Source organism: Pristis pectinata, chromosome 35 (genome assembly GCF_009764475.1).
Source record: "Pristis pectinata isolate sPriPec2 chromosome 35, sPriPec2.1.pri, whole genome shotgun sequence".
Classification (NCBI taxonomy): Eukaryota; Metazoa; Chordata; class Chondrichthyes; order Rhinopristiformes; family Pristidae; genus Pristis; species Pristis pectinata.
The window spans coordinates 4001249-4027749 of NC_067439.1; the positions used below are offsets into that span (position 1 = coordinate 4001249).

The window sequence follows — 26501 nt, forward strand, 5'->3', positions numbered from 1 at the left end:
TTTTTATTTTGCCATTTTGAATTGATCTCCATTTTTCTGGAGCAAGGAATATCTGGGGCTCCAAGTTCAGTTATTAATGCATCAGTTCCCATGATGTATGGAGTTCTCAGGTTCCAAATCACATCAGCTACTTCACAGTAGGCCCTTTAAAGGTACAGTGCCCACTGATGTAAGTCTCCCATTCACTTTTAAGTACTTGCTTCAGGGTACGACTTACAGGCTTTAAGTAGTTGCTCTGTTACTGCAGGTTTAATGCAAGTGGGGACTGGAGGTTATGCAAGCACTGATGACTGAGAGTTAGGGGCTGGGTTGAAGATTGCGATCCTTGCCTTGTCAAACACTGAACTGAGGCACTATCACAGCTTCCAAAAATACGAGTTGGAAAGGAACTGCTAAGCAAACAAAGACCAAAATCTACCGAGTTTACTGTCCCGTTAGCAAGATATAACACGAGGATTATTGACTAAATTACAGCTCTCAGTCCATTGTAGATGGGAGCCCCGAGGCATATTTGAACCCAAAGTCACCTTCTCTTGTTAAACCACTTAAAAGAATTAAAAACTAAAGATTGTGAAATGAAAGAACAAACTGAAATTGTAAAATAAATTTAAAAAGTAGCAACCTTCACGTTTAAGATGCTCTTATTTTTATTTCTTTAAAAAAATAAGATCCGGGTTTAACCCTCGATGTCCTTCTGGGATGGAGCAGGCAGCATAGATATCAAAGGCGCTTTATATCATGGAATTAAATGAAAGGATTTCTGAAATAAATACATACATAAAAATCTAGCACAGATGCATGCACAAATCCTTATTTCATTCGCAAAAGACTTCCCAGCTTCAATGCACCCTCCCCAAACCCCAAGGGGGTACACAGCAGAAAATTACAACTGTATTACCGTGTGTGGTGAAGGTCACAGTTTCTATAGCAGCCACGACTGCACCAGTTGTGAGGCACCCGTGAGTGTGGCCACGTGCGGATTCCGTGAGTCCCACCCAGTGGCAACTTGCCTCTGACGGAGGGGAGGGCTGTTCACAGTGGCATCTAGAGGGAGGGTTTATTTCAGGGGACCTGACGTCAGGTTGCCTGGCAACCACGTCGGGCTGGTGCTCAGAGCAGCTGGTCCTAGTCTGACTCTCACCGCTGCTGTGGGTCAGACTGCAGCTTTAAACTGCTCCTGCTCCGAAAGTGAATCCCACATAAACTGCGGCAATCGGGAATTTTCCCAGGGGAGTGTGGGTGAATCGACCTGGGGTGAAGGAGGAGGGAGGGAGGGAGAATTAGAGGAAAGGAAAGGGAGGCGGAGATGAGAGAGGGGGAGAGAGAGAGAGAGAGGGAGGATTAGACAGGAAGAGGAGGGAGGGAATGCCGGAGAAAGGGAAGCAGAAATGAGAGAGAGAGAGAGGATTAGACATAGGCAGATGGAAACAGAGGGAGGGAAAGAGGGAGGGAGAGATAGAGAGGTAGACAGATGGAGAAAGAGAAAGGGTGCGGGGAAGAGATGAAGGAAGGTGAGAGAGAGGGGATAACAGAGAATGAGTGAATGAGGGGAGAGTAAATGACTGAGAGGAAGGAAGAGATAAAGAGTGTGTGAGTGAGATAGAGAGGAAAAGAGAGAGGCGGCTTGGGAACAGATCTACTGTAGGGACACCAGGGCTTTAGGTCTGACGCTGAGTGAGAAAACACAGGGTCTCCTTGAGACCGCTCTTCCATTCACGAGACCTGGCCTCTCTGCCTTTTATTCCATTTACCTTTGCTCTGGTTCACAGGGCAATGGGTCAGCATTAGACAGAGGCCAAATCCAACTGCACTAATGCATATTCGTTGACAACAATGTAAGATTTAGACCCAGTTCAGACCAGTTTACTGCCAGGTGTGTCCAGGTACTTGGATCTCAAAGCATGATACCCACTGTATGGCTGAATCCAAGGTTATGTGGGTGGTATGGATCTGGTGGGTTAATATGCCTGTTATTGTGCTGTGTGACTCTGTGAGCATTTCCAGGAAAAGCACTTCACTGTTTGTTTCGATGTACATGTGACTAATAAAGAAATCTTGTCTTGTCTAATCAAGCACATTAGTGGGTCAGGAGTCACATATGGACCAGGATGTGTAAGAATGGGAGAATTCCTTCCCTGTAGGAAGCGAACCAGGCTTTTGGTGGTCTCATGGTGACCGGAAACTGAGACTATATTTTTTCCCAATTTCCAAATTTATTTAAGTACTTAAATTCAAATCCCCCACATGCCGAGGTGGGATTTGAACTGACGTCTTTGGATCAATGGTCCAGGTCTCTAGTTGCAGGTCTACTAACTTAACCACTACATTACCACACTCCTATTGCTGGCTTTACCAGCAGTGCTCACAACCCAGGGTATATAATTTTTTAACGAGGCTTTTAAAGAGAACATACCTACTGTGCAAGTTGCTGGGTGTAAACATCACCAACAATTTATCCTCGTCCAGCCACATGGACACTACGGCCAAGAAAGCACACCAGCGCCTCTAAGTCTTCAGAAGGCTAAGGAAATTCAGTGTGTCCCTGATGACTCTCACCAATTTTTACAGATGGACCACAGAAAGCATCCTATCCAGATGCATCACAGCTTGGTACAGCAACTGCTCTGCCCAAGACAAAAAATTACAGAGTTATGAACACAGCCCAGTCCCTCATGAAAACCAGCCTCCCCTCCATTGACTCTGTCTACTCTTCCTGTTGCCAACATAATCAAAGAGCCCTCCCACCCTGGTCACTCTCTCTTCTCCCCCCTCCCATCGGACAGAAATTAAGCTCGAGAGCATGTACCATCAGGCTCAAGGACAACTTCTATCCCACCGTTATCAGACTCTTGAACAGACCTCTTGTATGCTAAAGGATGAACCCTTGATCTCGGAATCTACATCATCGTGGCCCTTGCACGTTATTGTCTACCCAAACTGCACTTTCTCTGTAACTGTAACACTATATTCTGCATTCTGTTTTCCTTTTACTACCTCGATGTACTAATGTATAGAATGATCTGTCTGGTTGCAAACAAAAGCTTTTCACTGTATCTCGGTACATGTAACAATAATAAACCAATTCCAATATACTGCAGCTTCTGTTTTATTTCAGCATTTTTGGCATCGGCAATATTGTTATTTGGAATACGTAGAGAGGCTGGTCAAACAGCCTGAAAGCAACAAGCACAGAGCATGAACCAAAACCAAGATTCCCCTGATCTATGAGATCACAGAGCCATAGGAGCTGAGAGGGAGAAGTTGGCAGGGAAAGAGTTAAATACCTCAGAACGACATGCAGCAGTGCTGATTTACATACACTACTGTTGATAGGCTGGGCCCCAAGGGAAAGTACGTTTATTTGCAAGCCCTGTTCAAAGGACTGATGAAATACATGGTGTTGCACTGTAATGTTAAATTGAACACACATTTTGAGGTGACAATGATTTGATATGTACCACTTTCCAATTACATCCTGCAGTGACCTTTAAGGTGATTTAACACCAGAACACAAGGCGCTCATTCAGCCCCTCACTCCTGCCCTGCTGTTCAATTAGATTGCTGCCATCTTGGCTTCAGCTCCATTCACCCGGACTTGCTCCACATCTCCTGTCCAATGGAGGCTTAAAACTCCATTGATCCTTTCCCCACCACATCCCACCTCCCCCACCCAGCCCAGCATCCGCTGCCTCAGCCAGGAACACTCCATATATGATGCTTCCTTGGCAAGTGATGTAGCAGGGTCCTATCTAAAGGAACATTCCACAGGATCAAGGCCATACCATCCTTGAGGACCTCAGCGGGTCGGGCAGCATCTGCGGAGGGAAATGGACAGTCGACATTTCGGGTCGAGACCCTTCATCTGGACTCCAGAATCCAAATGATTTGGATTTTGATCTTCTGGTAAATTCACGGTTTGCTTAATTCCCACCTGGATGCAAATTATCTGTGGAATTTCTCGTCAGTCCAGATGAAGGGTCTCAACCTGAAACATCGACTGTCCATTTCCCTCCACAGATGCTGCCCGACCCGCTGAGTTCCTCCAGCATCTCGTAAGTTTCTCTGGATTCCAGCATCTGCAGTCCCTTGTGTTGTCAAACCATCCTTGGTGGCTATGTTGGTGTAACTTGTTTACGTAAGATTAAGGTAATACAAAACCTTACTGCCCACATCCTAACTCACACACTGCTGATGGTCTGGAGTCACATAAAGGCCAGTCCAGAAGTCATGCTCCCTCCAGCATACATTAGCACAGCATACACTGAGTCCTGATGCAGGGTTTCGACCCGAAACATCAACAATTCCTTTCCTTCCACAGATGCTGCTTGACCCACTGAGTTCCTCCAGCAGATTGTTTGTTGCTCCAGATTCCAGCGTCTGTGGCCTCTTGTGTCTCCAGTGATTACATTACCTGATTAGTATCAAGGAGCCTGGATCATTGATCTGGAGACATGTTCAAATCCCACTCTGGCGAGTGAGGAATTTAAACTTAGTTTGTTAAATAAAAATCCAGAACTAGATGGTGAGTCTCAGTCACAGTGAACATGAACCCACTGGATCGTTGTAAAACCCTGTTTGGTTCACTGATGCCTTTCAGGGAAGGGAATAGATATAGTTATACAGCACAGAAACAGGCTCTTCAGCCCACTGTGTGTGCTGACATCAACCACCCAGTTACTCTAATCCTATTTTATTCTCCCCACATTCCCATCAACCCCCAGCACCCCCCCCCCCCACTCCTCACTCACCCACAAACTAGGGGCAATTTACAGCAGTCAATTAACCTATCAACCCCCAGGCGCGGTAGTGTAGCAGCTAGTGTGACGCTATTACAGCGCCAGTGATCTGGGTTCAATTCCGGCCGCTGTCTGTAAGGAGTTTGTATGTTCTCCCCGTGTGTCTGTGTGGGTTTCCTCCGGGTGCTCCGGTTTCCTCCCACATTCCAAAGACATACGGGTTAGGAAGTTGTGGGCGTGCTATGTTGGCGCCGGAAGCGTGGCGACACTTGCGGGCTGCCCCCAGAACACTCTACGCAAAAGACACATTTCACTGTGTGTTTCAATGTACATGTGACTAATGAAGAAATCTTATCTCATCTTTGGGATGTGGGAGGAAACCGGAGCTCCCGGGGGAAACCCACGCGATCACAGGGAGTACGTGCAAACTCCACACACAGACAGTGCTGGAGGTCAGGATCGAACCCAGGACCCTGGAGCTGTGAGACAGTGGTCCTACCAGCTGCACCACTGTGTTGCAACAAGCAATGGCCTGCCCTAACCTAGTTTGGCCTATATGTGACTCCAGACCATCAGTAATGTGTGAGTTAGGATGTGAGCAATTGGGCTTTGTATGACCTTAATCTTACTTAAATAAATTGCATCAAATTAGCCACAAAGAATGGTCTGGCCTCGTTTCTGTGGACTGCTCCATTCAGTTGGACTGTGCTGCATTCATTGCCACAGACGGCTGTGGAGGCCAAGTCTTTAAAGCGGATGTTGATAAGTTCTTGGTTAGTAAGGGTGTCAAAGGTTATGGGGAGAAGGGAGGAGAATGGGGTTGAGAGGGAAAAATAAATCAGCCATGATTGAATGTCAGAGCAGACTCGATGGGCCGAATGGCCTAATTCTGCTCCTATGTCTTATGGAATGCTGCTAACTGGCATATTCCAGGGTGCAGGAGGAACAGACTGAAGCTCGGTGCAAAGGCTCTGTGGGGAAGAGCCAGAGTCCAGGGCCCTGTCACCACTGGACACTGAGGGGTTGGGACCTGTGGAACAGCCTCCCAAACGTATCACTGATAAAGTGCTTGGGAATGAAAAATTGGTGCCAAGCTGACATGATGTAATTATTGTCAACTGCTGTAATGATAAGCTAGGCACAGTGAATGATGATAAAGAGTTGTCTCCTAATGTACAAACGAAACTTCTGTGAATAAAGTATAGTTTTCGATGGGAAAATGTTGCATAGATTTAAGTTGCACTGGAATAACCTTTCAGTCTGGTAGGTCAGTGCTGGTCTTCACCCTGAATTTCAGTCACCTCCCACCTACTGCCCCTTACTCTTTCTGCATGACTTTCTATTCTATATGGCAGAGACCATTCAGCCCATCAAGTTTATGCCAGCTCACAGAACACTACCATTTGCGCACTCATTTTCCCTGTAACCTATGCTCCCCACATCCTCACCAATTCTACCATCCACCTACACAAGGGGCAATTTACAGTGGGCAGTTAACCTACCAACCTGCCTGTCTTTGCGAAGTGGGAGGAAACCGGAGCATCTGGGGGGGAAACCCACGTGGTCGCAGGGAGAACGTGCAAACTCCACACAGACAGTGCCGGAGGTTGGGATTGAACCCGGGTCTCTGGAGCTGTGAGGCAGTGGCTCTTACCAGCTGTGCCACTGCGCTGCCCAATTCCTTCCTGTATGCTTACCAAACTCCTTGACCTCAACCATGCACTGTGGGAGTGTGATCCATATCCACTCTAGTCCCTGGATAAAAACACTTCTATTCCTGATTGAACTTAGTTATTTCTTCAAACCTTATTTTAGAGGTGCCTGTGGGATCATGCTGTGCATATATTGGCTCCCAAGTTTCCCTGCATTATAGCAGAACTTCATTGGCTTTGAATCACTTCGTAGCACCGTGTCCCTCCCTTTTAGCTGAGCTCCAGCTACCAGAAAGACAACTTGTACAAGTCACTGGAGGCAGTGATTCCATAGGTTGTAAGGAAGTGACAAAGGAGGCTGAGAAGAGATCAAGGCTCTATTCCCCACCAGTAATCTTGCGCAAGTCCATGGCTTGGCAGACAGCGGGAGCTGTGATGGTATCTCTTAATATACGTTTTCTCTGAGTAATTTACTGGAAGTGTGGGTTTCATTTACCCAATCATTTGACGTGAACTGCTGCAGAGGTCAGGAGAATTAACCCAAGGGAGAGAGAAAGAGTAAATGAATCACTGGCAGCTGTAACAATCACCAGCAGAAAAACAAGCGAGACACCATGAGATAGTTCATGAGAGCTTTCTATTTACTCTCAACGTCTTGTCACAGTTTGACATTACTAGATACTGAGAGTTCTTATTGACAAGGATGCACACATTCAAACTCAGACACACTGCTCTCTTCCTGCCTAGTTTCTATCGTACTCATGAGTGATTAGCATGAGTAACAAAATGCATTTTGAAGTCACTTTTATAATGGAGGAAGCTCCCACAAGTCGCATCAAGGCCAGATAATATACTTAAAGGGTAATATTGAGGGACACTGAAGGAAAGGCTAGAAGCAAGTAAACTTGGAAGTTCCAGACAGATTCCTGGAATAAAAGTGGGAAATATGGAGAGAGAAACAGAATTCAGAATCAGAATCAGGTTTATTATCACTGACACATGTCGTGAAATTTGTTGTTTTGCGGCAGCAGTACAGTACAAGACATAAAAATTACTATAAATTACCAAAAAATAAAATAGTGCAAAAGAGGAATAACGAGGACCGTTCAGAAACCTGATGGCGGAGGGGAAGAAGTAGTTCCTGAATCGTTGAGTGCGGGTCTTCAGGCTCCTGTACCTCCTCCCCGATGGTAGTAACGAGAAGAGGGCATGTCCTGGGTGGTGAGGGTCCTTAATGATGGATGCCGCCTTCTTGAGGCACCGCCTCTTGAAGATGGTTAATGGTCTGTCATCAGAACTAAGAAAAGTTGGAAAATAAATGTTTTAAATTGTAGAGAAAGGAGTGAAGGGAGCAAACGTAATGTCTGAGGTTAGGGTGGAGACCAAGAGAAACTGAATGACACAGGAGGAGCTGGTGCTGGCTGGGAGAGGGCAGGGAAGGCTTGTTAACCAGTCTGCCTGGAGGAGGTGTAAGTAGGAGAGAGGGGGAGAAACGACGTGAGATAAAGAACACTGCTCTGCTACTGTCTTTGGGATGTGGTGAGGTACACCACAGCCTGCTCTTTTTTCTTAGGACAGGACTTCACAATGACTAAATTGTGAGGCCAACTTCCAGAGGCCTGGATCTTTGATCCAGAAGACAGTGCGTACGATCAAGTGGCCGACGAGTCTGTTTCCGTGCTCTGTGACTCTGAAATGTCCTGTCTCCTATCCTGGAGACACAGGGGGCTGCGGATGTTGGAATCTGGAGCAACACACAAAGGAGCTGAAGGAACTCAGTGGGTCAGGCAGGATCTGTGGAGGGAAATGAACCGTCAACATTTCAGGTCGAGACCCCTCAGTTAAGGGTTAGGGTGTCAGTTTGCGGGCAGTGGGATATTATCCCTCTTGTGTTTACTGTTCTCTTTACTGGAGATTCAGTCTGACTGGAAACTACGACTTTGATCTGGGCTGGGGTTACAAGGAACCAGAATTGGAGGAGTGCAGTAATCTCATATATTTTCATATTACTTGTAACACAAGAGGCTATTCGGCCCAACAAGTCCATGCCAGCTCTCAGGGTAATCCCATTAGTCCCATTCCCACTCTTACTTCCCTGTAATCTTTTCTCTCCCATATGCTCATCAACTCCCCACCATACAATAAGGATAATTTACAGTTGCCAATTAACCTACCAGCATAATTAAAATGGAATATGCTGGGAATACTCAGCAGGTCAGGCAGCATCTGTGGGAAGAGAAACAGAGTCAAGGCTTAAAGTCGAAGATGCTTCGTCGGAACCTATCAGTACAGCTTGGGAATCTTGGAGAGATGTGTGGCTGAAGGCATTGGTTACTTTTGCTAATTATTAGCATCACACAGATAGGGGTGAGGCCATGGGAGAATCTGGAAAGAACGTAGAGAATTAACAGATTAAACCAGTGCAGGGGTAAGAAAAGGTGTGAGTGTAATTGATCAACGCTCCACTCCCAAAGGTTCAGTGACTTCTCAGTAAAGATCGGACCCTGAGATTCCTCCATGTTTGAATGGACTGCTTAGGGTCATTGTGGTCCGAATGGAGGCAGGGACACCTGAGACAGGGACATTTGGTACAGAAGGCATACGGCATGCTTGCCTTCATTGGTGGGGGTGTTGAGTATAAGAGCACGGAAGTCATGCTGCAGCTGTATAAAACTTTAGTCAGACGACACTTGGAGTATTGTGTGAAGTTCTGGTCGCCCCGTTATAGGAAGGATGTGGAAACTGTGGAGAGGGTGCAGAAGAGGTTCACCTGAATGCTGCCTGGATTAGAGGGTATGAGCTTTAAGGAGAGGTTGGACAAACTTGGGTTGTTCTCCCTGGAGCGTTGGAAGCTGAGGGGAGACCTGATAGAGGTTTTTTAAATTATGAGAGGCATAGATAAGGTAGATGGTCAGAATCTTTTCCCCAGCGTAGAAATGTCAAACGTCAGAGGACATGCTTTTAAGGTCAGTGGGGGAAGTTTAAAGGCGACGTGAGGGGCAAATTTTTTACACAGAGAGTGGCAGGTGCTTAGAATGGGTCACCAGGGGTAGTAGTGGAAGCAGGCAGCTTGGTGGAGTTTAAGAGGCTTTTAGATAGACATGAATATGAAGGGAATGGAGGGATATGGATGATACACAGGAGGAGGACATTTAGTATAAATTGGCATCAAGATCAGCACAACATCATGGGCCAAATGGCCTGTCCAGTGTTGTACTGTTCTATGTTCAAAGGTGACATACACCACAGCCTGCTCTTTCTTCTTAGGACAGGGCTTCACAATGACTAAATTGTGAGGGCAACCTCCAGAGGCCTGGATCTTTGATCCAGAGGACAGTTCGGACGAAGATATGTAGCCGACGAGCATGTTTCCGTGCTCTACGAATCTGAAGCATCCCTCCTCCTATCCTGGAGACACAGGGCGCTGCTGATGCTGGAATCTGGAGCAAGACACAAAGCACTGGAGGAACTCAGCGGGTCAGGCAGCATCTGTGGAGGGAAATGGACAGTCGACGTTTCAGGTCGAGACCCTTCGACTCAGATGAAGAGTCTCGACCCGAAACGTCCATGTCCCTCCACAGACGCTGCCTGACCCGCTGAATTCCTCCAGAACTTTTCGTGTTACTTCCTCCTGTCCTTTTGCCAATCACCTTTAATCCACTATCTGGTCACCAAGGCTCCAGCCATCGGAAACCATCTAGCTTCATGCTTTTAAACAATTCTCTCAACCCCTTGCACATCCTCTCTGCTCCAGCCCGAACAGCAGCAGCTCCCCAGGTACTCTTGACAAAGCTTAACACCCGAGGCCTGGATAGAGTTGACTGGGAACCACCTCTGGTGGGAATGGGCTGAAGTGGTGACAGCTTCCAGGAGCTGGTCACTTCAGTATTGAAGATCCAACTTTCAGTAGGCAGAGTGAGGCGGGAAATTAACATGATACAGGAGTAGGTCATTCAACCCCTCAAGCCTGTTCCGCCATTCGATAAAGTTATACTTGATCTGCTTGTAGCCTCAATGCCCAATCCTGCCTACACTGGTAACTTTCATAGAACATAGAACACTACCGCACAGTACAGGCCCTTCGGCCCACAATGTTGTGCCGACATTTTATCCTGCTCTAAGATCTATCTAACCCTTCCCTCCCACATGGCCCCCTATTTTTCTATCATTCATGTGTCTATCTAAGAGTCTCTTAAATGTCCCTAATGTATCTGCCCCCACAATCTCTGCTGGCAGTGCGTTCCACGCACCCACCACTCTCTGTGTAAAAAACTTACCCCTGACATCCCCCTTATACCTTCCTCCAATCACCTTAAAATTATGTCCTCTTGTGTTAGCCATTGTCCCCCTGGGAAAATGTCTCTGACTGTCCACTCGATCTATTCCTCTTATCATCTTGTACACCTCTATCAAGTCACCTCTATCCTGCTTCTCTCCAAAGAGAAAAGCCCTACTTCGCTTCACCCCCTTGCTTCTCAAAAATTTATCCATCTCAATCTCACAGATATTCAAAGGCCGGGCTTCCATTGCCCTTTGAGTTAAAGAATTCCAAAGACGCCCTTACAGGGAGGGCACCCTTGTCACCTCAATGAGTTATTGTTCAAGTCCAGTCACTTCCGTTGTGTAGTCAGGCTTGGCAGCCATTGAACATTGCAAGATCCCACAAAGAGTGGCACAAACCAGCAAGCTGCATACTCTGTGCATTTAGAACATGGATCCAAGCAAAATAAAAATAATTTTGCTCACTTAACCAAATTTTTCTGAGTTGAGCTGACACAAGTCCCAAAGCTGGTTGAAAATAAGAAAACCACAGCTGACAGAAATCTGAAATAAAAGCCGTAAAAGCTGAGGATCCTGAGCAGGTCAGGCAGTGTGTGTGCAGAGTTGGCATTTTAGCTCAATGACTTTCCACCAGAACTGGAGTTACAGAGAGAAGGTGGAGCAAGAACAACAAAGGAGTGTGGCAGGGTGTCCACAGTGCTGGAACTGTGAGATGCAGAACAGCACTTTCTGGAAATATGAAACAAAAAAAAACTGTTGGAAGTATCCAGCAAACCAGGAAGCATCTGTGGAGGGAGGTTCTTACATCAGAACTGGCTTCCTTCCAGGTCTACAGCTGGTTATCTGAAATCGTTGAATTCAAGATTGAATTCCAAGGTCTGCAATGTACCTCGATGGGACATGGTGACATGGCTTGAGTTAAGTTGGGCTTCACTGTGACAATGCACCAGGCCAAATACACAGAATTGGAGTGAAAGGAAACTGGATGCTTAGGGTCACTACTGTGGATTGAATGGAGGTGTTCTGCAAAGCAGCCACCCAGTTATGTGTTTGGTTACTTCGGTGTAGGAGAGATCATCTCGTAAGCACTGAATGCACCACATGGATTGGAAGATGAAGGATGGCATAGGGACACAACTAGAAGAGCTGCTGCCTCAAAGCTCCAGTGAACCTGGTTCAATCCTGACTTCTGGTGCTGCTTGTGTGGAGTTTGCATGTTTTCCCTGTGACTGTGCATGTTTCCTCCAGGTGCTCCGGTTTCCTCCCACATCCGAAAGACGTGCTGCTTGATGGGTTAATTGGCTGCTGTAAGTTGCCCCTAGTGTGTGGGTGAGTGGTAGAATCTGGGGGGAGTTGGTGGGAGTTTGGGACCTGTTTCCATGCTGTATGATCTATGACTTAAGTCCAAGTGAATTGCTGCTTCAATGATAAAAAATAAGAAATGGTAGAAACATTCAGCAGGTCAGGCAGCATCTGTGGAAAGAGAAATAGTTAATACCTCAGGTTTGGGACCCTTCGTCAGAAGTGCATGCAGATTGCTGCTTCACTTGGAAGGACTGTTAGGGTTCTGGATGGGGGGAAGGAGGTAAAAGAGATGTTGCACTGCCTGAAGCTGCAGGAGAGGTGCTGGGAGATACATTTCCAGCACTTTGTTATTTTTACTCCCCCAAAGCTGGTTTGCTTTGATTTGCTGAATGTACTAACTCAACACGGTCTACTTGTTAAACGTCTGACAATGGGTCCCTTTTGTAGAAATACCAGCGTTCTTCACCTTGACCATCAGTCTGTTGCAAAGCCTGTACAACACAAGCCTCAAGGTGATTGATGACAGACAGAGAGAGTGTTACTGAGCTCCGGGTCAGTGGCAAGGTCTACAAGGTTAATAAATAAGACTTTATATTTCTAAGTATCTTTGATGGTTTTAATAAATACAAATTCCTCTCCAGTGCCTCATTATTCTCATTAAAGCAGCCTTCCAATCATAGGTCCCAACAGGCACCTCCGCCAAAATAGCGATCAATCCCGAAACAGAAATAGAGGTCAATCGATCACCACGTCCTTCCAAGCCTACAGCACTGACACTCACTTCAACTACTCCTGTCCCATATAGAGATGATAAGCCTGCACATACTTCTTACCAGATACGAGGCCGTTTAGCCCATCCAGTCTATGCCAGTTCTCAGAAAAGTCCCATCAGTCCCTTCGTCCCCATTCATTTCTTTGTAACCTATTCCTGCCCACGTGCTCAGAAAATCCTCTCCTACCACCCACCTACACTAGGGTTAATTAACCTAACAAATAGCATAGCTTTGGGATGTAGGAGGAAACAGGAGCACCTGAAGGAAACCCAGGCGGTCACAGGGAGAACTTGCAAACTCCACACAGGCAGCACCCGAGGTTGTGATTGAACCTGGGTCACTGGAGCTGTGAGGCAGCAGCACTAACTGCTACACTACCATGCCACCCATGCACAGAGTCCGTTTTCTCTGGCTGGAGAGTCGAGAACCTTGGACAGCTTCAGGATAAGGAGTCAATCATTTAATCCTTTGAATTCTCCACTGCAGAGAGTGCAATGGAGTCCATTCCAAACAGAGATAAGCAGATCAGAGAAAGTGGGGGGTCAAGCAGTAAATTGGACACAGCACCGAGACCTTATCCAAAGGTGACACAGTCTGAAGGATTCCTATGGCTGCTCCTGTTCCTATTTCTAACATTCTGGCTCAAATCAGAACCAAAAGAATGTGACAACTATGGTAACCAAAACTGTGATAATCTGCTTGGTTAACAGCACTCAGTATCTGGATTTCAACTACTACAACACTAGCATGAACACACGGAATCAACAGGTAAGGCAGCATCCGCAGTGAGCGAAACAGAGTCAACACGTTGTCCGATCTGGTTATTTTCGAATCTGCAGGTTCTTTCAGGAGTCCAGGAATGAGTTGAAAACAACTTGGAGCTTCACAAAGTTTTATTGGAAAAGTTTAAAACAAAGAAACAGTCACAGAGCACACGGCACTAGCTTTACTACTGGGAGACGAGCTGAGAACTAACGATGAGCTAGGGCTAGGGAGGAGGGAGGAGAGCAAGAGAGAGATTAACAAAAAACAACACCTTTTATACCTGAGGTAAGAGGTACTCCTTAGCTAACAGTCCAATCAGGGAACCTATTAGATACCTGTGGCCAAACCAACCAACGAGAACACACACATATTTACCTGATGGACAAAGCAATAAGCGAGGAAGTGGCCATTCCTTGTGCAGCCACTTGAGGTGTATTAAACACTGTACATGTTAAAAAAAAACTATATAAACAGTCGAATCCAACAACGTCCGATCGATGACTCTTTGTCAGCACCTACAGGCTTGTGCTTTGGGATTACTGCAGCACTGAAGGTGCTTTTATAAGGAAGAGCAGCTCCCCAATGTATTTCCCTCAGCGTTTCCATGATGGGGTACAATTTCAGGGTCACCTATTACACGTCCAGTTCACCCGTGACATGCTGACCTACAGTGGTCATAGGTCCAGCGACACCTCAGATTTAAGATTCACGAACTCATGGTGATATCGCTCCACGGTATCACCAGTCCCCATCTCTGTGATGTCTTCCAACCATAAAACCCTCTGGGACCACTGTGCTGCTGGTCCTTAACACATTCTCCATTCCTGTCCTTTCTCAAAAGGCCGTCATGCATTCAACCGTCCAGACGTTGAGTGTTGGCATTCCTTTCCTAAATTTCTCCACTTCCCTCTCCTCCAAGCAGATACACCATAAAATCTACTTTGAGCTTTTGGATATCTGCCCTGATATCTCCTTGAGAGACTCAGAGCAAAATTTGGACCAACTGCCCTCCAGTGAACAGATTTGGCATAATTCATGATCAGCCACTACCTAGCTGGTGTTGGCAGTCTAGACAATCAGAGGCAGCAATGTGTCTGACGAGCAGGAAGGTGGGACTTCTGGGGTCTGTTTGTGCCCAGATACATACATTTTCTTCAGAAGGGATCAATTGAGGAAAAACTTCCCTTTATTAGTTGAGGCATTGATTTCAAGAGTTAGGAAGTTATGTTGTAGCTTTATAAAACTCTGGAGTCTCTGGAGTATTGCATTCAATTCTGGTCGCCCCATTATAGGAAGGATGTGGAGGCTTTGGAGACGGTGCAGAAGAGGTTCACCAGGATGCTGCCTGGATTAGAGGGCATGAGCTATAAGGGGAGGTTGGACAAACTTGGGCTGTTTTCTCCGGAGCAGTGGAAGGTGAGGTGAGACCTGATAGAAGTTTATAAAACTATGAGAGGCATAGATAGACAGCAGGTATCTTTTTCCCAGGGTCAAAATGTCTAATACTAGAGGGCGTGCATTTAAGGTGAGAGGGGATGTTCAAAGGAGATGTGCGGGACAAGATTGTTACACAGAGAGTGGTGGGTGCCTGGAATGCACTGCCAGGGGTGGGAGTGGTGGCAAATACAATAGAGGTGGTTAAGAGGCTCCTAGATAGGCACATGAATGTGCAGAGAATGCAGGGATATAGACATCGTGTAGGCAGAAGGGATTAGTTAGGCATTTAATTACTTGTTTAATTAGTTTGGCACAACTTCTTGGACTGAAGGGTCTGTTCCTGTGCTGTACTGTTCTATGTTCCAACCCTCCACATAACAACCCCTCTCCTGCATAGTCCAATAGTACCGAGGCCAACACCCTACAGACTGATCCTGGGCCATGCAGCTGAATGCTTCACCACTCAGTTTTCCAGTCACTCCTCGTACCAGGAGCAAGCAGAGGAATTTGAATTCACCAGAAGACGTTAATATCGGGGAGAGAACACATGGACACATTCTTTTCAAGTTGTTCCATATTTTTGGATGCTTGTTGGCAGGTGGGTGGGCGGAGGGAAGAGGGGGAGGCTGTGCCCCCTACATGCCCTTTCCTTTGTCACACTCTTTCAGAGAATCGTACAAGAGCAAGAGAATTCAACACATCGTGTCTGTGCGTTTGGAAGCTAGGCTGCTCCTTTCCTCTCTACTTTCAGAAAGTGTACTCCAGACATAATTCACTTCATCCCCTCTGGTTCCTTTCCCAATCAGATTAGTTTATTGTCACATACACCAGGGTGCAATGAAATTCCTTAAATTCATGTATTCTGGTTATCCACCCTGCTCCTGCCGATAGTTTCTCCTTGTATATTCTTTCAAAAGCCTTCATAACCATGAGTGCTCCTGCTAAAACTATAAAAATGAGGACATAACTTTACCACAGATCCACCTGATCCTGCCTCATTACCTTATTTAGCCAACCCCAGCCGTTCTATTGGAAATCACACACTGCAGCTCAGAGAATGAGGAGGGTTAAGAGGTCCCCGATATAGTTTGACTTCAGTAATAGGTGGCAGGTGCAAACATTTCAAACCACATGAACTGGCTTGAGCTGAATTGGTAGCTGCATTATGTCAGTGGTTTAAAAGCCTTAAGTTGTGTAGGCAGCTCTCCCAAGGTCTTTATTGATAGGAGAGCTTTTAACCGAGTATTTAAGTATCGAAAGGTTCTACCATTTTGTTTTGTAATTGATGCATGTCCTTGGCAAGAACCCAATAAGAGATCACTTTACAGAACAGAGCCTTTCAGAAAATGTTCATATTTTCTCAAGACATTCTTTCCTTGCTTCCCACAGAACCAATTTCCACCTCTCTGGATGTGATTCAGAGTTCTGTCCCAGCTTCCAATAGAGGCAATCCTTCCCTCCCACAGCCAAGTATCCCTTCCTGACAAGCAGTCAGGATGCCATTTACTCTAAATCTGAAGAGGCCAAAGAGGTAATCCCACGGGGGTCTTCCCAAGCCTGAGAAGGGTCAAGTAATAAAAAGCAACAGATTTTATCCCCCCCCCCACTGCTTGGCAAAGAGACGTGGATTTAAGCCAAATGTTATAAGAGTTAAATGGGAAGGTGGAGAAGGATCAGCACAGTACAACTATTACCAAAGAACAGCCCCTGGGAAGCTGGGCATGTTCAACAGGGCGGGAACCACATGTAATAAACGGAGAGAAAGGTGAAATGCACTGGGTCCTATATCCAAAGATTAGCCCAAGTGTTAATATTTTGTAATATCTCGCTTACATTGCCTGACCTGCTGAGTGTTTCCGGGATTTTCTGTTTACTTCAGATTTGCAATTATTTTGCTTTCTCAAGTGTGAAATCAGTGGGATCTTAATGCAGTTTTAACTCTGTGAAGGAGAAAGCGAAAAGTCAATGCTTTCATCTCAAGCAGACAAAGGGAGGTTTATTAACTGGAAGGGAGAAGTGGTATTGTACACACGGAGAGGATGATGGGTTTCTGCAAGATCAGGAGTGTTTTTAATAAAAATCACTCCAGGATGAAATAGGCACTGGTACGCTCGCTCACATACACACCTCATCGTCCAGCAAAGCCACCGAATCATGTGTGGTCGGTGTCAGCCAAGGCTCTGTGGTTAGCATTCTTACCCTACAGTTAGTGGGTCCTAATCCAAAGCATGAATATTGATTTCTCTAACTTCCAGTAACCACGTCCCTCTGTTCTTTCTTTTCCCCCCTTACCCCACCGGCCCCATCACCCCTTCTCTTTCCCCTTCCTCACTCTCTCAATCTGCCACACTCGTCCCTCCCGTTCCCCTCCTCACTTCCTTCCCGTTACTCCATGGTCCACTGTCCTCTCCCATCAGATTCCATCTTCAGCCCTTTGTCAGTTCCACCTCTCACGTCATTCCTACTCCCCCTCTCTCACCCGCCTATCACCCCCCCACCCAGATCCACCTCAGACCCTTTATTCTGAGGCTGTGCCCTTGGATCCCAGACTCTCCCACTGATGGAAACATCCTCTCCACGTCCACTCTATCCAGGCCTTTCAGAATCCGGTAGGTTTCGATGAGATCCCCCCTCGTCCTTCTGAACAAGGTTACAAAAGTCTTTCCTGGTTTCATACTACAAATTATCCAAAATAACAGCAATTCCTACTTATTAAATATTTATTTTAAAATAACACTTTCACAGGCTCACAAACTTGACGTTCATTGATACAAGCTTCAGTGTTCAATGTTCAAATGCACATTGAGGAGTTATCAGGGTAAGAGAGGCAGTGAAACTCAGCAGCATTCTGTAAGCTGAATGTTCCCTTGGACACTGGTGTCAATGGAAGCTGAGTAAATGGTCAGATTCCACTTACAGCACCCAGAATCCGCCAAAAGAAATGTTATCCATAAAGCATACATCCAGTGTCCTATCTCCCAAGCTGTTCTCCTGAACCTAGGCCACCGATGGACGCTGCATCTTAAATGGCTCCTCTTCCAATTGGTTGAAATATCTGGCGTAGATCAGGTCAAACATCCCCTTGCAAGTGATGGCCGCCTGCAGTTTGGAGCAAATGAGGAAGGAGCCGGCCATTTTACGGTGGAGGGAGTAGGATTCCTCGGGAGGGGGAGTCAGCCTGTGCTTCAGCATCACCGGAATCAGGCTCTGGATCCGACGGGTGGTGTCCTGGGACCCAAAGTCAAAGGGCTGGGACTGAGCAAACGCCTCCCCGAGAGTCATAACAGCATCCACATGAGCATCCTCGAAGACCTGGAGACAGTAAATTGATTTCATGAGAGCGTCGGGGCACAACGACCTTCCATATCCTGCAAGTTCAAGCAATGGTACCACCGAAACTCCCTTCCCCTTGCACTTTTGATGACTCCAGTCAGTCCTTTGTCCAGTCATATCCGTGGCTTCCAATCTCATATCTACTCCATCACCAAGACTGCCAACTTCTAGCTCTCCATCGCTCTCCCTGGCCAACGTCAGCTGTCCTGCCTGCCACTACTGCCTCCAGATACAATTATTACACTGCTTTACTGCCCAGCCTTCCATCAGCCACCCTCTGTCAACTTGACCTCATCTAAATCTCTGCTGTCCATATTCCAATTTGCACCGACAGCCTGTGCCTGCGTTGGATCCTGGTTTGACAACATCTCACTGTTAAAATTCACATCCTTGCCCCCACAACCTCACCCTTCTCTGTCCCTTCCAGGTCAACCTCCTCTAGTCCTACAGCTCACCGAGATCTCTGTTCTCCTCCATTTCTGGCCTCCATTTTAATGGATCTGCCATCGGCAATATTTGCTCAGCCACCTGGGTTCTAAACTTCCCTCTCCAAACCTCCAACACTCCCTCTCATCTTTTGAGATAGCTCCGTCACGGCCACAACCTTCCCCACCGTCGAGGACATCTTCAAGAGGCGGTGCCTCAAGAAGGTGGCATCCATCACGAAGGACGCTCATCATCCGGGATGTGCCCTCTTCACATTACTACCATTGGGGAGGAGGTACAGGAGCCTGAAGACCCACACTCATCGATTCAGAAACAGCTTCTTCCCCTCTGCCATCAGATTTCTGAACAGTCCATGAACCCATGAACACCACCTCGTTATTCCTTTTTTTTTGCACTGTTTGTTTTTATAATTTATGGCAACTTTATGTCTTTGCACTGTACTGCTGCTGCAAAACAACAAATTTCAGGTCATCCAAGTTGGTGATAATAAATCAGATTCTGATACTCAAATGTTTTCCTAATATCTCCTTCTGTGGCAAGATCTCACCATTTCTCCTGGGGCGTTGTATAAATACATGCCATTGTTCAACTTGGAACCTTTCTGATCCCAGGTGTCAATTTTCTAAATTCCGCTTTCTTGTTTCGGCAAATGCCCTTTCCGTTTCCCTCAGCAACTCTGAGGTTGACTGTAGTCTGCAGAACAGCAGACGTATCAGGCCGAGCCTCTTTTGGAACGAAACAAGCAGAAGCCCTTTTGTCAGATAGACAATCCTTCCCTCAATCAATCACAATCCTGCTCTGTCCTACAAATGCTGCAGTCAGCACTTCTCCCAAGTTTCATGTCTTGCTGCTCTCAAACCATGAAGATCCTGGATAACATTGCCCAAGTGATGTTAAATTTTCATACTATTTTTAATCCTCTATTCCTTCCATGATATTGTTCCTCTCTATCTCTGCAATCAGCCTTACAACTCTCCAAGATCTCCAGTCCTGGCCCCTGATGAGCCCCAAATTTAATGCTTCCTCCACTGGTGGTTCTGTCTTCACCTGCCAAGGCCTCGCACTAAGGAACAGTTTCTCTCCCCACAGATGCTACCTGACCTGTTGAGTGTTTCCAGCATTTTCTGTTTTTATTTCTGGTTTCCAGCATCTTCACTTTTTTTAATTTCCTTCAGCTCCATGCCAGTCAATGTTAAGGGGCAGCGCAATGGCGCAACGGGTAGAACCACTGCCCCACAGCACCAGAGATCTGGGTTCAATCTTTACCTTAGGTGCTGTGTGGAGTTTGCACATTCTCCCCGTGACCACGTTCTCCCTGTGACCACCTGGGATTCTCCTGGGTGCTCCGGTTTCCTCCCACGTCCCAAAGACGTGTGTGTTGATAGATTAATTTGCCCCTGAAAATTGCCCCCGGTGTGGGTAGGTGTCAGGAGAATTGGGAAGAATTGACAGGAATGTGAGAGAGGTTAGGATATAGGGAGGTAAGTGAGGAGAAATAATTTGTGGGATCAGTACAAATGGTTGGGGGGGGGTGGGAGGAGGGGGAGTGGCGGGGTGGCAGCGGGAGTCAGTGGGCCTGTTTCTGCACTGTATAACTATGATATATTGAAGCTCTCACCCAACATTAGCAATCTCAGTTTTCCAGTTTCCAACAGATTCACCCCCCACAACCCTTATAGTCATCGGCAGTGGGTGGGGGGTGTGGTGGAGGAAAGAAAGAGTTCTTCCTCTCCTCTTTGTGTGGAAATTTCCGACAGCACGCCTGACCGGTCTGGGTGGGATTTAAGGATCACACCCGCTTGTTCTAGGGGAACTTTCTCTCCCACGAGCAGATCTCAGACTTGCCTTTGTCTCGTATCCAGTTAGGAATTTCAAATCCCTGGACTTCTGCAGCACTTTCCCTCGGTCACCATCAGCAGCTGCCCGGACCACCTGTAAGGAGAAATTGGAGATGACAGCTGGAGCTAGGAGCAAGGTAGAGCCAGGACAATATCTACTGAGTGCTTGTGTTGCTGTGAGAGACTGTCACCCTACCCCTCTGGGATCACAGTGTGTCCTGTTGCTCCCAAAACAGCAATGTCCCAACCCAACAGCAAAGACACTGTGACAGGAAAGTGTCATTAAACTGAAGAATGCAAAGAAGCTTTAAAAGCATGTTGCCAGGACTCGAGGGCTGAGCTATAGGGAGAGGTTGGGCAGGGTGGGTCTTTATTCCCTGGAGTGTAGACCGAGGGGCGACCTTATAGAGGTGTATAAATCATGAGGGGCATAGATAGGATGAATGCACAAGTCTTTTCCCCCCAGGGAAAGGGAATCAAAAACTAGAGGGCATAAGGCTTAAGGTGAGAGGGGAGAGATTTAAAAGGGACCTGAGGGGCAACTTCTTCACCCAGAGGGTGGTGGGTGTGTGGAACGAGCTGCCAGAGGAAGTGGTTGAGGCAGGTACAATAATATTTAAAAGACAGTTGGACAGGTACGTGGATAGGAAAGGTTTAGAGGGACATGGGCCAAATGGGAGTACCTTAGATGGGCATCTTGGTCAGCATGGACCAGTTGGGCCGAAGGGCCTGTTTCTCTGCTGTATGACCTGTTCTCAGAAAAATACAACGGAGCTACTTCTCAGATGTGCATGTTTGCACTACCCTAAATATTCACCCCCTCCACCTCCAGTGGCTGCAGTGTGTACAGCATCTTCTTCCAGCAACTACCAAGACTTCTTTGGTGCCACCTGCTAAATCTGTTTCCTCTGCCACTCAGGTCAAGGGTAGCTGGGTTGTGACCATCTCAGATGCTAGCCTAACCTGGAAACACACTGTGGTTTGGTTGTCATTGCTGGGTATAAAACCGTGAAGCTCCAGCACCAAAGGCACACGCGAGTACCTTATGAGCAGGACATCCACGGCTCAAGGCAGCAGCTCACTGCCCCAGCCTTCGAGGGAAATCATAGGCGTGCATTAAATGCTGAACTAGCCAGTGATGCCAACATACTGAAAACAAAAGAAAACTTGAGGTCCTGTCCGTGATCTCAGATAGTCACTCCATGGTCGTTACTCCAAAGAAAAATAGGGGAGTTCGCCCTGGTGTGGTGCCAACATTTATTGCCGAATGAACTCTTGAAATTGGTAAATTGGTTTATTATTGCCACATATACCGAGGTACAGTGAAAAACTTTGTTTTGCATGCCATCCATACAGATCATTTCATCACATCAGTGCATTGAGGTAGTACAAGGGAAAAGCAATAACAGAATAAAGTGTTACAATTACAGAGAAAGTGCAGTGCAGGCAGACAATAAGGTGCAAGGCCACGACGAAGTAGATTGTGAGGTCAGGAGTCCATTTTATCGTACACTTTCAAAGGAACTCAGATTATCTAAGCATGGGCTCTTGCTGTGCCTAAATTGTTACATTTATGCATATTACAACAGTGGCTACATACCAAAGTTACTGGCCTGAGGTGGGATTAGAACCCACAACCTTCACATTTATAGGCAGGAAGGGTACCCACTGAGCCACCGTGAAAAGTACCCATCTGATGGCTGAGATATCCCCCAACACCAGCACTAATGTGTTTTACATTCTACAAGAACAGCATGGAAGCTTTCTACATACCTCAATGTAGTTATCTGTAAATTCTTTACCAAACTCCCTGCTTGCTCCAAAATCCAATAAAGTTAACTGTTGGACAAGAAATACAAAGTTAAATCCTGCTGTCAAAACTACAGGATAAAAGGCAGAGTCATATTGCAAGAACATCTCTGGTGATCTCAGGGCATTGTGAAAGAACGTACACCCCCTCGAGCCTGTTCTGCCATTCAATAAGATCAGAGTTAATCTGATCTTTGGCCAGAACTTCAATTTCTGGCCTGATCTCTGAACAAACTTCCCCTGAAGACCAAAAATGCAATCCAGCCTTGAGCACATTCAGTTCTCTGGGGTAGACAATCCCAAAGATTCACAATTTCCTCGTCTCCGTCTTAAACAGGCAACCCCTTATTCTGAAACTAAGCCCCCTAATTCTAGATTTCACCAGCAGGGAAAACATCCCTTATCGAGACTTCTCAGAATAAGATTACCTCTTATTCTTCTAAATTCCAGGGAGAATTGGCTTAATCTTTGGTCACTCTACTATAGGAAAGATGTTATTAAACTGGAAAGAGTGCAGAGGAGATTTACATGATGTTGCCAGGACTCGATGGACTGAGGTTGGGCAGGCTAGGACTTTTTTCCTAGGAGCATAGGGGACTAAAAGATGATCTTATAGAGGTGTATAAAATAATGAGGGGCATAGATAGGGTGAATGCACTGTCTTTTTCCCAGAGTTCGGAAGGTTTAAGGTGAGAGGGGAAACATTTAATAGGAACTTGAGCGGCAACTTTTTGTTTTACATGGAAGGGGGTAAGTATATGGAACGAGCTGCCAGAGGAAGTGGTTGAGACAGGAACAATAATGACATTTAAAAGACATTTGGATGGGTCATGAATAGGAAAGGTTTAGAGGACAAATGTGACTAGCTTGGATGGGCATCTTGGTCGGCATGGACTAGTTGGGCCGAAGGGCCTGTTTCCATGCTGTATGACTCTATGACTATGACACTATCCAATTTTTCAACATAAGTGTTTTACAGTTAATTAGAGCACAAGGCGCCCTACTTGCTAACAACCTGCTCCCAAAGTCAGAACCCCTACGGGTTTTTGAGGAAGCAACGAGAGGGAAGATTGGTTTAAAGCTTCATCTGAAGTTGGACTCTCCCTCAGTAGTGGGACTGGGAACGTCAGCCTGGATCGTGTGGCGAGTGGGGCTTGAACCTGCAATCTAGTGACTCAGAGGTGAAGGTGGTGCCCACAGCTGGCAGCTTTATGACCGAGTAATTTTCTTCTACATCTCGGAGTGACACCACCTCCAAAACGCCGCCGGCATCCTTCCCCCCCATCAGAGTCGCAGAACAATACAGCACAGATACAGGCCCTTCGGCCCAACCAGTCCATGCCACCCACCCATGGTGCCCGGCCAGCTAGTCCAATTTCCTGCATTCGGCCCATATCCCTCCAAGTCCCGCCCCTCCATGTACCTATCCAAGTGCTTCTTAAATGATAGTTGTACCTGCCTCACCCACTTCCTCTGGCAGCTCGTTCCACATACTCACCACCATGTGCATGCAGAAGTTGCCCGTCAGGTCCCTTTTAAATCTTTCCCCTCTCACCCTAAACCTCTGCCCCCTAGTTTTGGATTCCCCTACCCTGGGGAAAAGACTGTGACCGTCCACCTTATCTGTACCTCTCATAACTTTAGTCACTTCTATAAAGTCGCCCCTCATTCTCCTACGTTCCAAGGAATAAAGACCTAGCCTGGCCAACCTCTCCCTATAACTCAGGCCCTCTAGTCCTGGCAAAATCCTGGTAAATCTCTTCTGTACTCTTTCCAGTTTAACCAGGTCTTTCCTATAAGAGGGTGACCAAAACTGTACACAATATCCCAAGACCAGCCTCACTAATGACTTATACATCAGCAACATAATGTCCCAACTCCTATACTCAGTGCCCTGACTGAAGGCCAGTGTGCTAAACGCCTTCCCCCCCACTCTGCCTACCTGTGACACCGCTTTCAACAAACTATGCACTTGTACTCCTAGGTCCCTCTGTTCTGTTACACTTCCTAGTGCCCTACCATTCATATTATGTCCTACTTATCCTGGTCCCTTTCATGGTGCTGGGAACTGGGGTCGAGAGAGAGAGAAGCAAGCGTGGAAATCTGGGTCAGCACAAACACTGTAGGAGGTGAAGAAACATTAATGTGACACACCTTCTGCTTCTCCACATCAAAGAAGAAATTGGACCAGTTTGGGTCGGTCTGCATGAATCTGAACTCAAAAACCTCACGGAGGCACAATTCAAGTATGCTGGAACAGATCTGAAAGTTGGAACACAAAACTTTTACCAAAACAAGGATCCACAAGGAAACAAATAAAGGTCACATTCAAATGAATCATTTCTGACAATGCGATGTGTAATAAATTAATTCTCCCATTTCTGAAGGATCAGAATGTTCTAATGTGAAAAGTAGTATGTATTATTCAGAGATGGTGATGGTTGCAAAGTTAACATGGCCTTAAGGAGTTTAACTGTTTGATGGTCAGTGGATTTGCAAGCTGTAATCTAACGACAGCTACTTTTGCCTGCTAGCTTTGTTAGAGGTACTGAAAGCAACAACTTTCTCCCTCATTTATATTATTGTACTTTTTTTGAAAATTACAAGTCAGGTAGGATAGTCCATCATAATCGTATTAACCTCAAAACTGAACAATCTTAAAAATAGACAGACAGAAAAAAGCAGCCACTTCTTTTGGCCTTGGGGCACCTGTCAAGAGAAATTTTCAGCAATTGGGAATGGTTACGTTGGGGCCAAATTAGTGGATTGGCAGTGTAGAAACTTTGACAAGCGATCAAATCCTACCACGGCAGCTCAGGAATTTAAATTCAGTTAATTAAATAACCTGGAATAAAGTTTCAATAATGGTGACCATGAAACCGTCAGACTGTAACAATCCATCTGGCTCAATAATGTCCTTCAGGGAAGGAGACCTACCATCCCTACCCTGGTAATCCTGTACAGAATTCCAAACACACATGATTGACTTTGAACTGTCCTAGAGCGTCATGAAGCATGGAACCAGGCCCTTCAGCCCATCGAGTCCAAGCTACTCATCGAGCAGCCATTTACATTACTCCTACGCTAATCCCATTTTATTCTCCCCACATTCCCATCAACTCCCCCCAGGTTCTACCCCTCACCTACACACTAAAGACAATTTATAGCAGCCAATTAACCCATCAACTTGCACGTCCTTGGGACGTGGCAGAAAACAGGAGCGCCTGGAGGAAACCCAGCTGGTCACAGGGAGAACGTGCAAACTCCAGACAGACAGCATCAGAGGTCAGGATTGAACTGGGGACCTTGGAGTTGTGAGGCAGCAGTTCTAACCACTGCACTGTGCTGAAGTGTACTCTGAAGTGGCCTAGAAAACCAGTCAATTGTATCGAACAACTGCGATTAAACACAGGAAACTGGATGGACTGCAGAGCTACGCAAACGTAGCTCACCGACAACTCGAAATAAAAAACCTTTGTTGTTAACACAGACACACAGGGCCCTGAATTATTTAAGGACAGGGCTGGGGGGGAGAGTGGGGGGGTGTTCTGTGAATTAGCAGTGCTGCGGCTGGGAAGGGTGGCAGTGACAGAATTTCTGCCTCTGATCACTAATTACACCCGGTCACTTCACTCGTACAAAACCGGGGCAAGAGGGAGCGAGCTGAAGAGACAAACTGCAAGCAATCTGTGAGCAAACCTTATTTCGAGTGGACTGATCGAGGCCCTCACACTTGTCCAGAGGCACTCCCGTCACCAGCTCCGCAGTAAGAATTCGCTTCGTTGTGAGTTCATCGATCACTGCCGGAACGTAGAAGAAAGGGTCGTCCTTCAGGAGCCCCCTGTGATTCAAGCCAAGACACAACGTGCTGGTCAGAATCAAGTACAGGGACTTTTTTCGTCAAGAGGGCAGACTTGGCAACCCTGGGCACTGCCAATCAACTGTTGCCTCTGGCAGTTACTCTTCAGAAGCTGGGCCTTGTAACCAAAGTCAAAGTCAAGTTTATTGTCATAAGTACACGTATGCACAGATATAAAGAAAAACTTACTTGCAGCAGCAATTCCGATGTAAATAACAAAAATACAAACCTGATATTCATTTTGGCACTGTAACGTGTACCAAGAC

The 26501-nt window shown here is 46.4% G+C and overlaps 2 protein-coding genes across 4 annotated transcripts in view; both read right to left on the bottom strand.

Annotated features, from left to right (window-relative positions):
- Positions 1 to 1094, bottom strand: part of numbl (NUMB like endocytic adaptor protein) — a 134845-nt gene extending 133751 nt beyond the window's left edge. Inside the window, exon 1 of the mRNA XM_052044105.1 lies at positions 899 to 1094. The gene's annotated coding sequence lies outside the window, so the exon portion shown is untranslated. The remainder of the gene's footprint in view (positions 1 to 898) is intronic.
- A 16559-nt stretch (positions 1095 to 17653) lies between these two features.
- The window catches only part of coq8b (coenzyme Q8B), a 38867-nt gene continuing 30019 nt past the window's right edge, over positions 17654 to 26501 (bottom strand). For 2 of the 3 annotated variants that reach the window (XM_052044196.1, XM_052044197.1), the window contains exons 12-16: positions 26076 to 26217; positions 24531 to 24638; positions 22341 to 22406; positions 20575 to 20661; positions 17665 to 18261 (exon numbers count right to left, since the gene is read on the bottom strand). In XM_052044196.1, coding sequence (XP_051900156.1) covers positions 17947 to 18261; positions 20575 to 20661; positions 22341 to 22406; positions 24531 to 24638; positions 26076 to 26217 — 718 coding nt within the window. In that variant the 3' untranslated portion in view covers positions 17665 to 17946. Of the gene's footprint in view, positions 18262 to 20574; positions 20662 to 22340; positions 22407 to 24530; positions 24639 to 26075; positions 26218 to 26501 lie in introns of all 3 variants that reach the window. The other variant, XM_052044198.1, reaches the window with a different exon arrangement.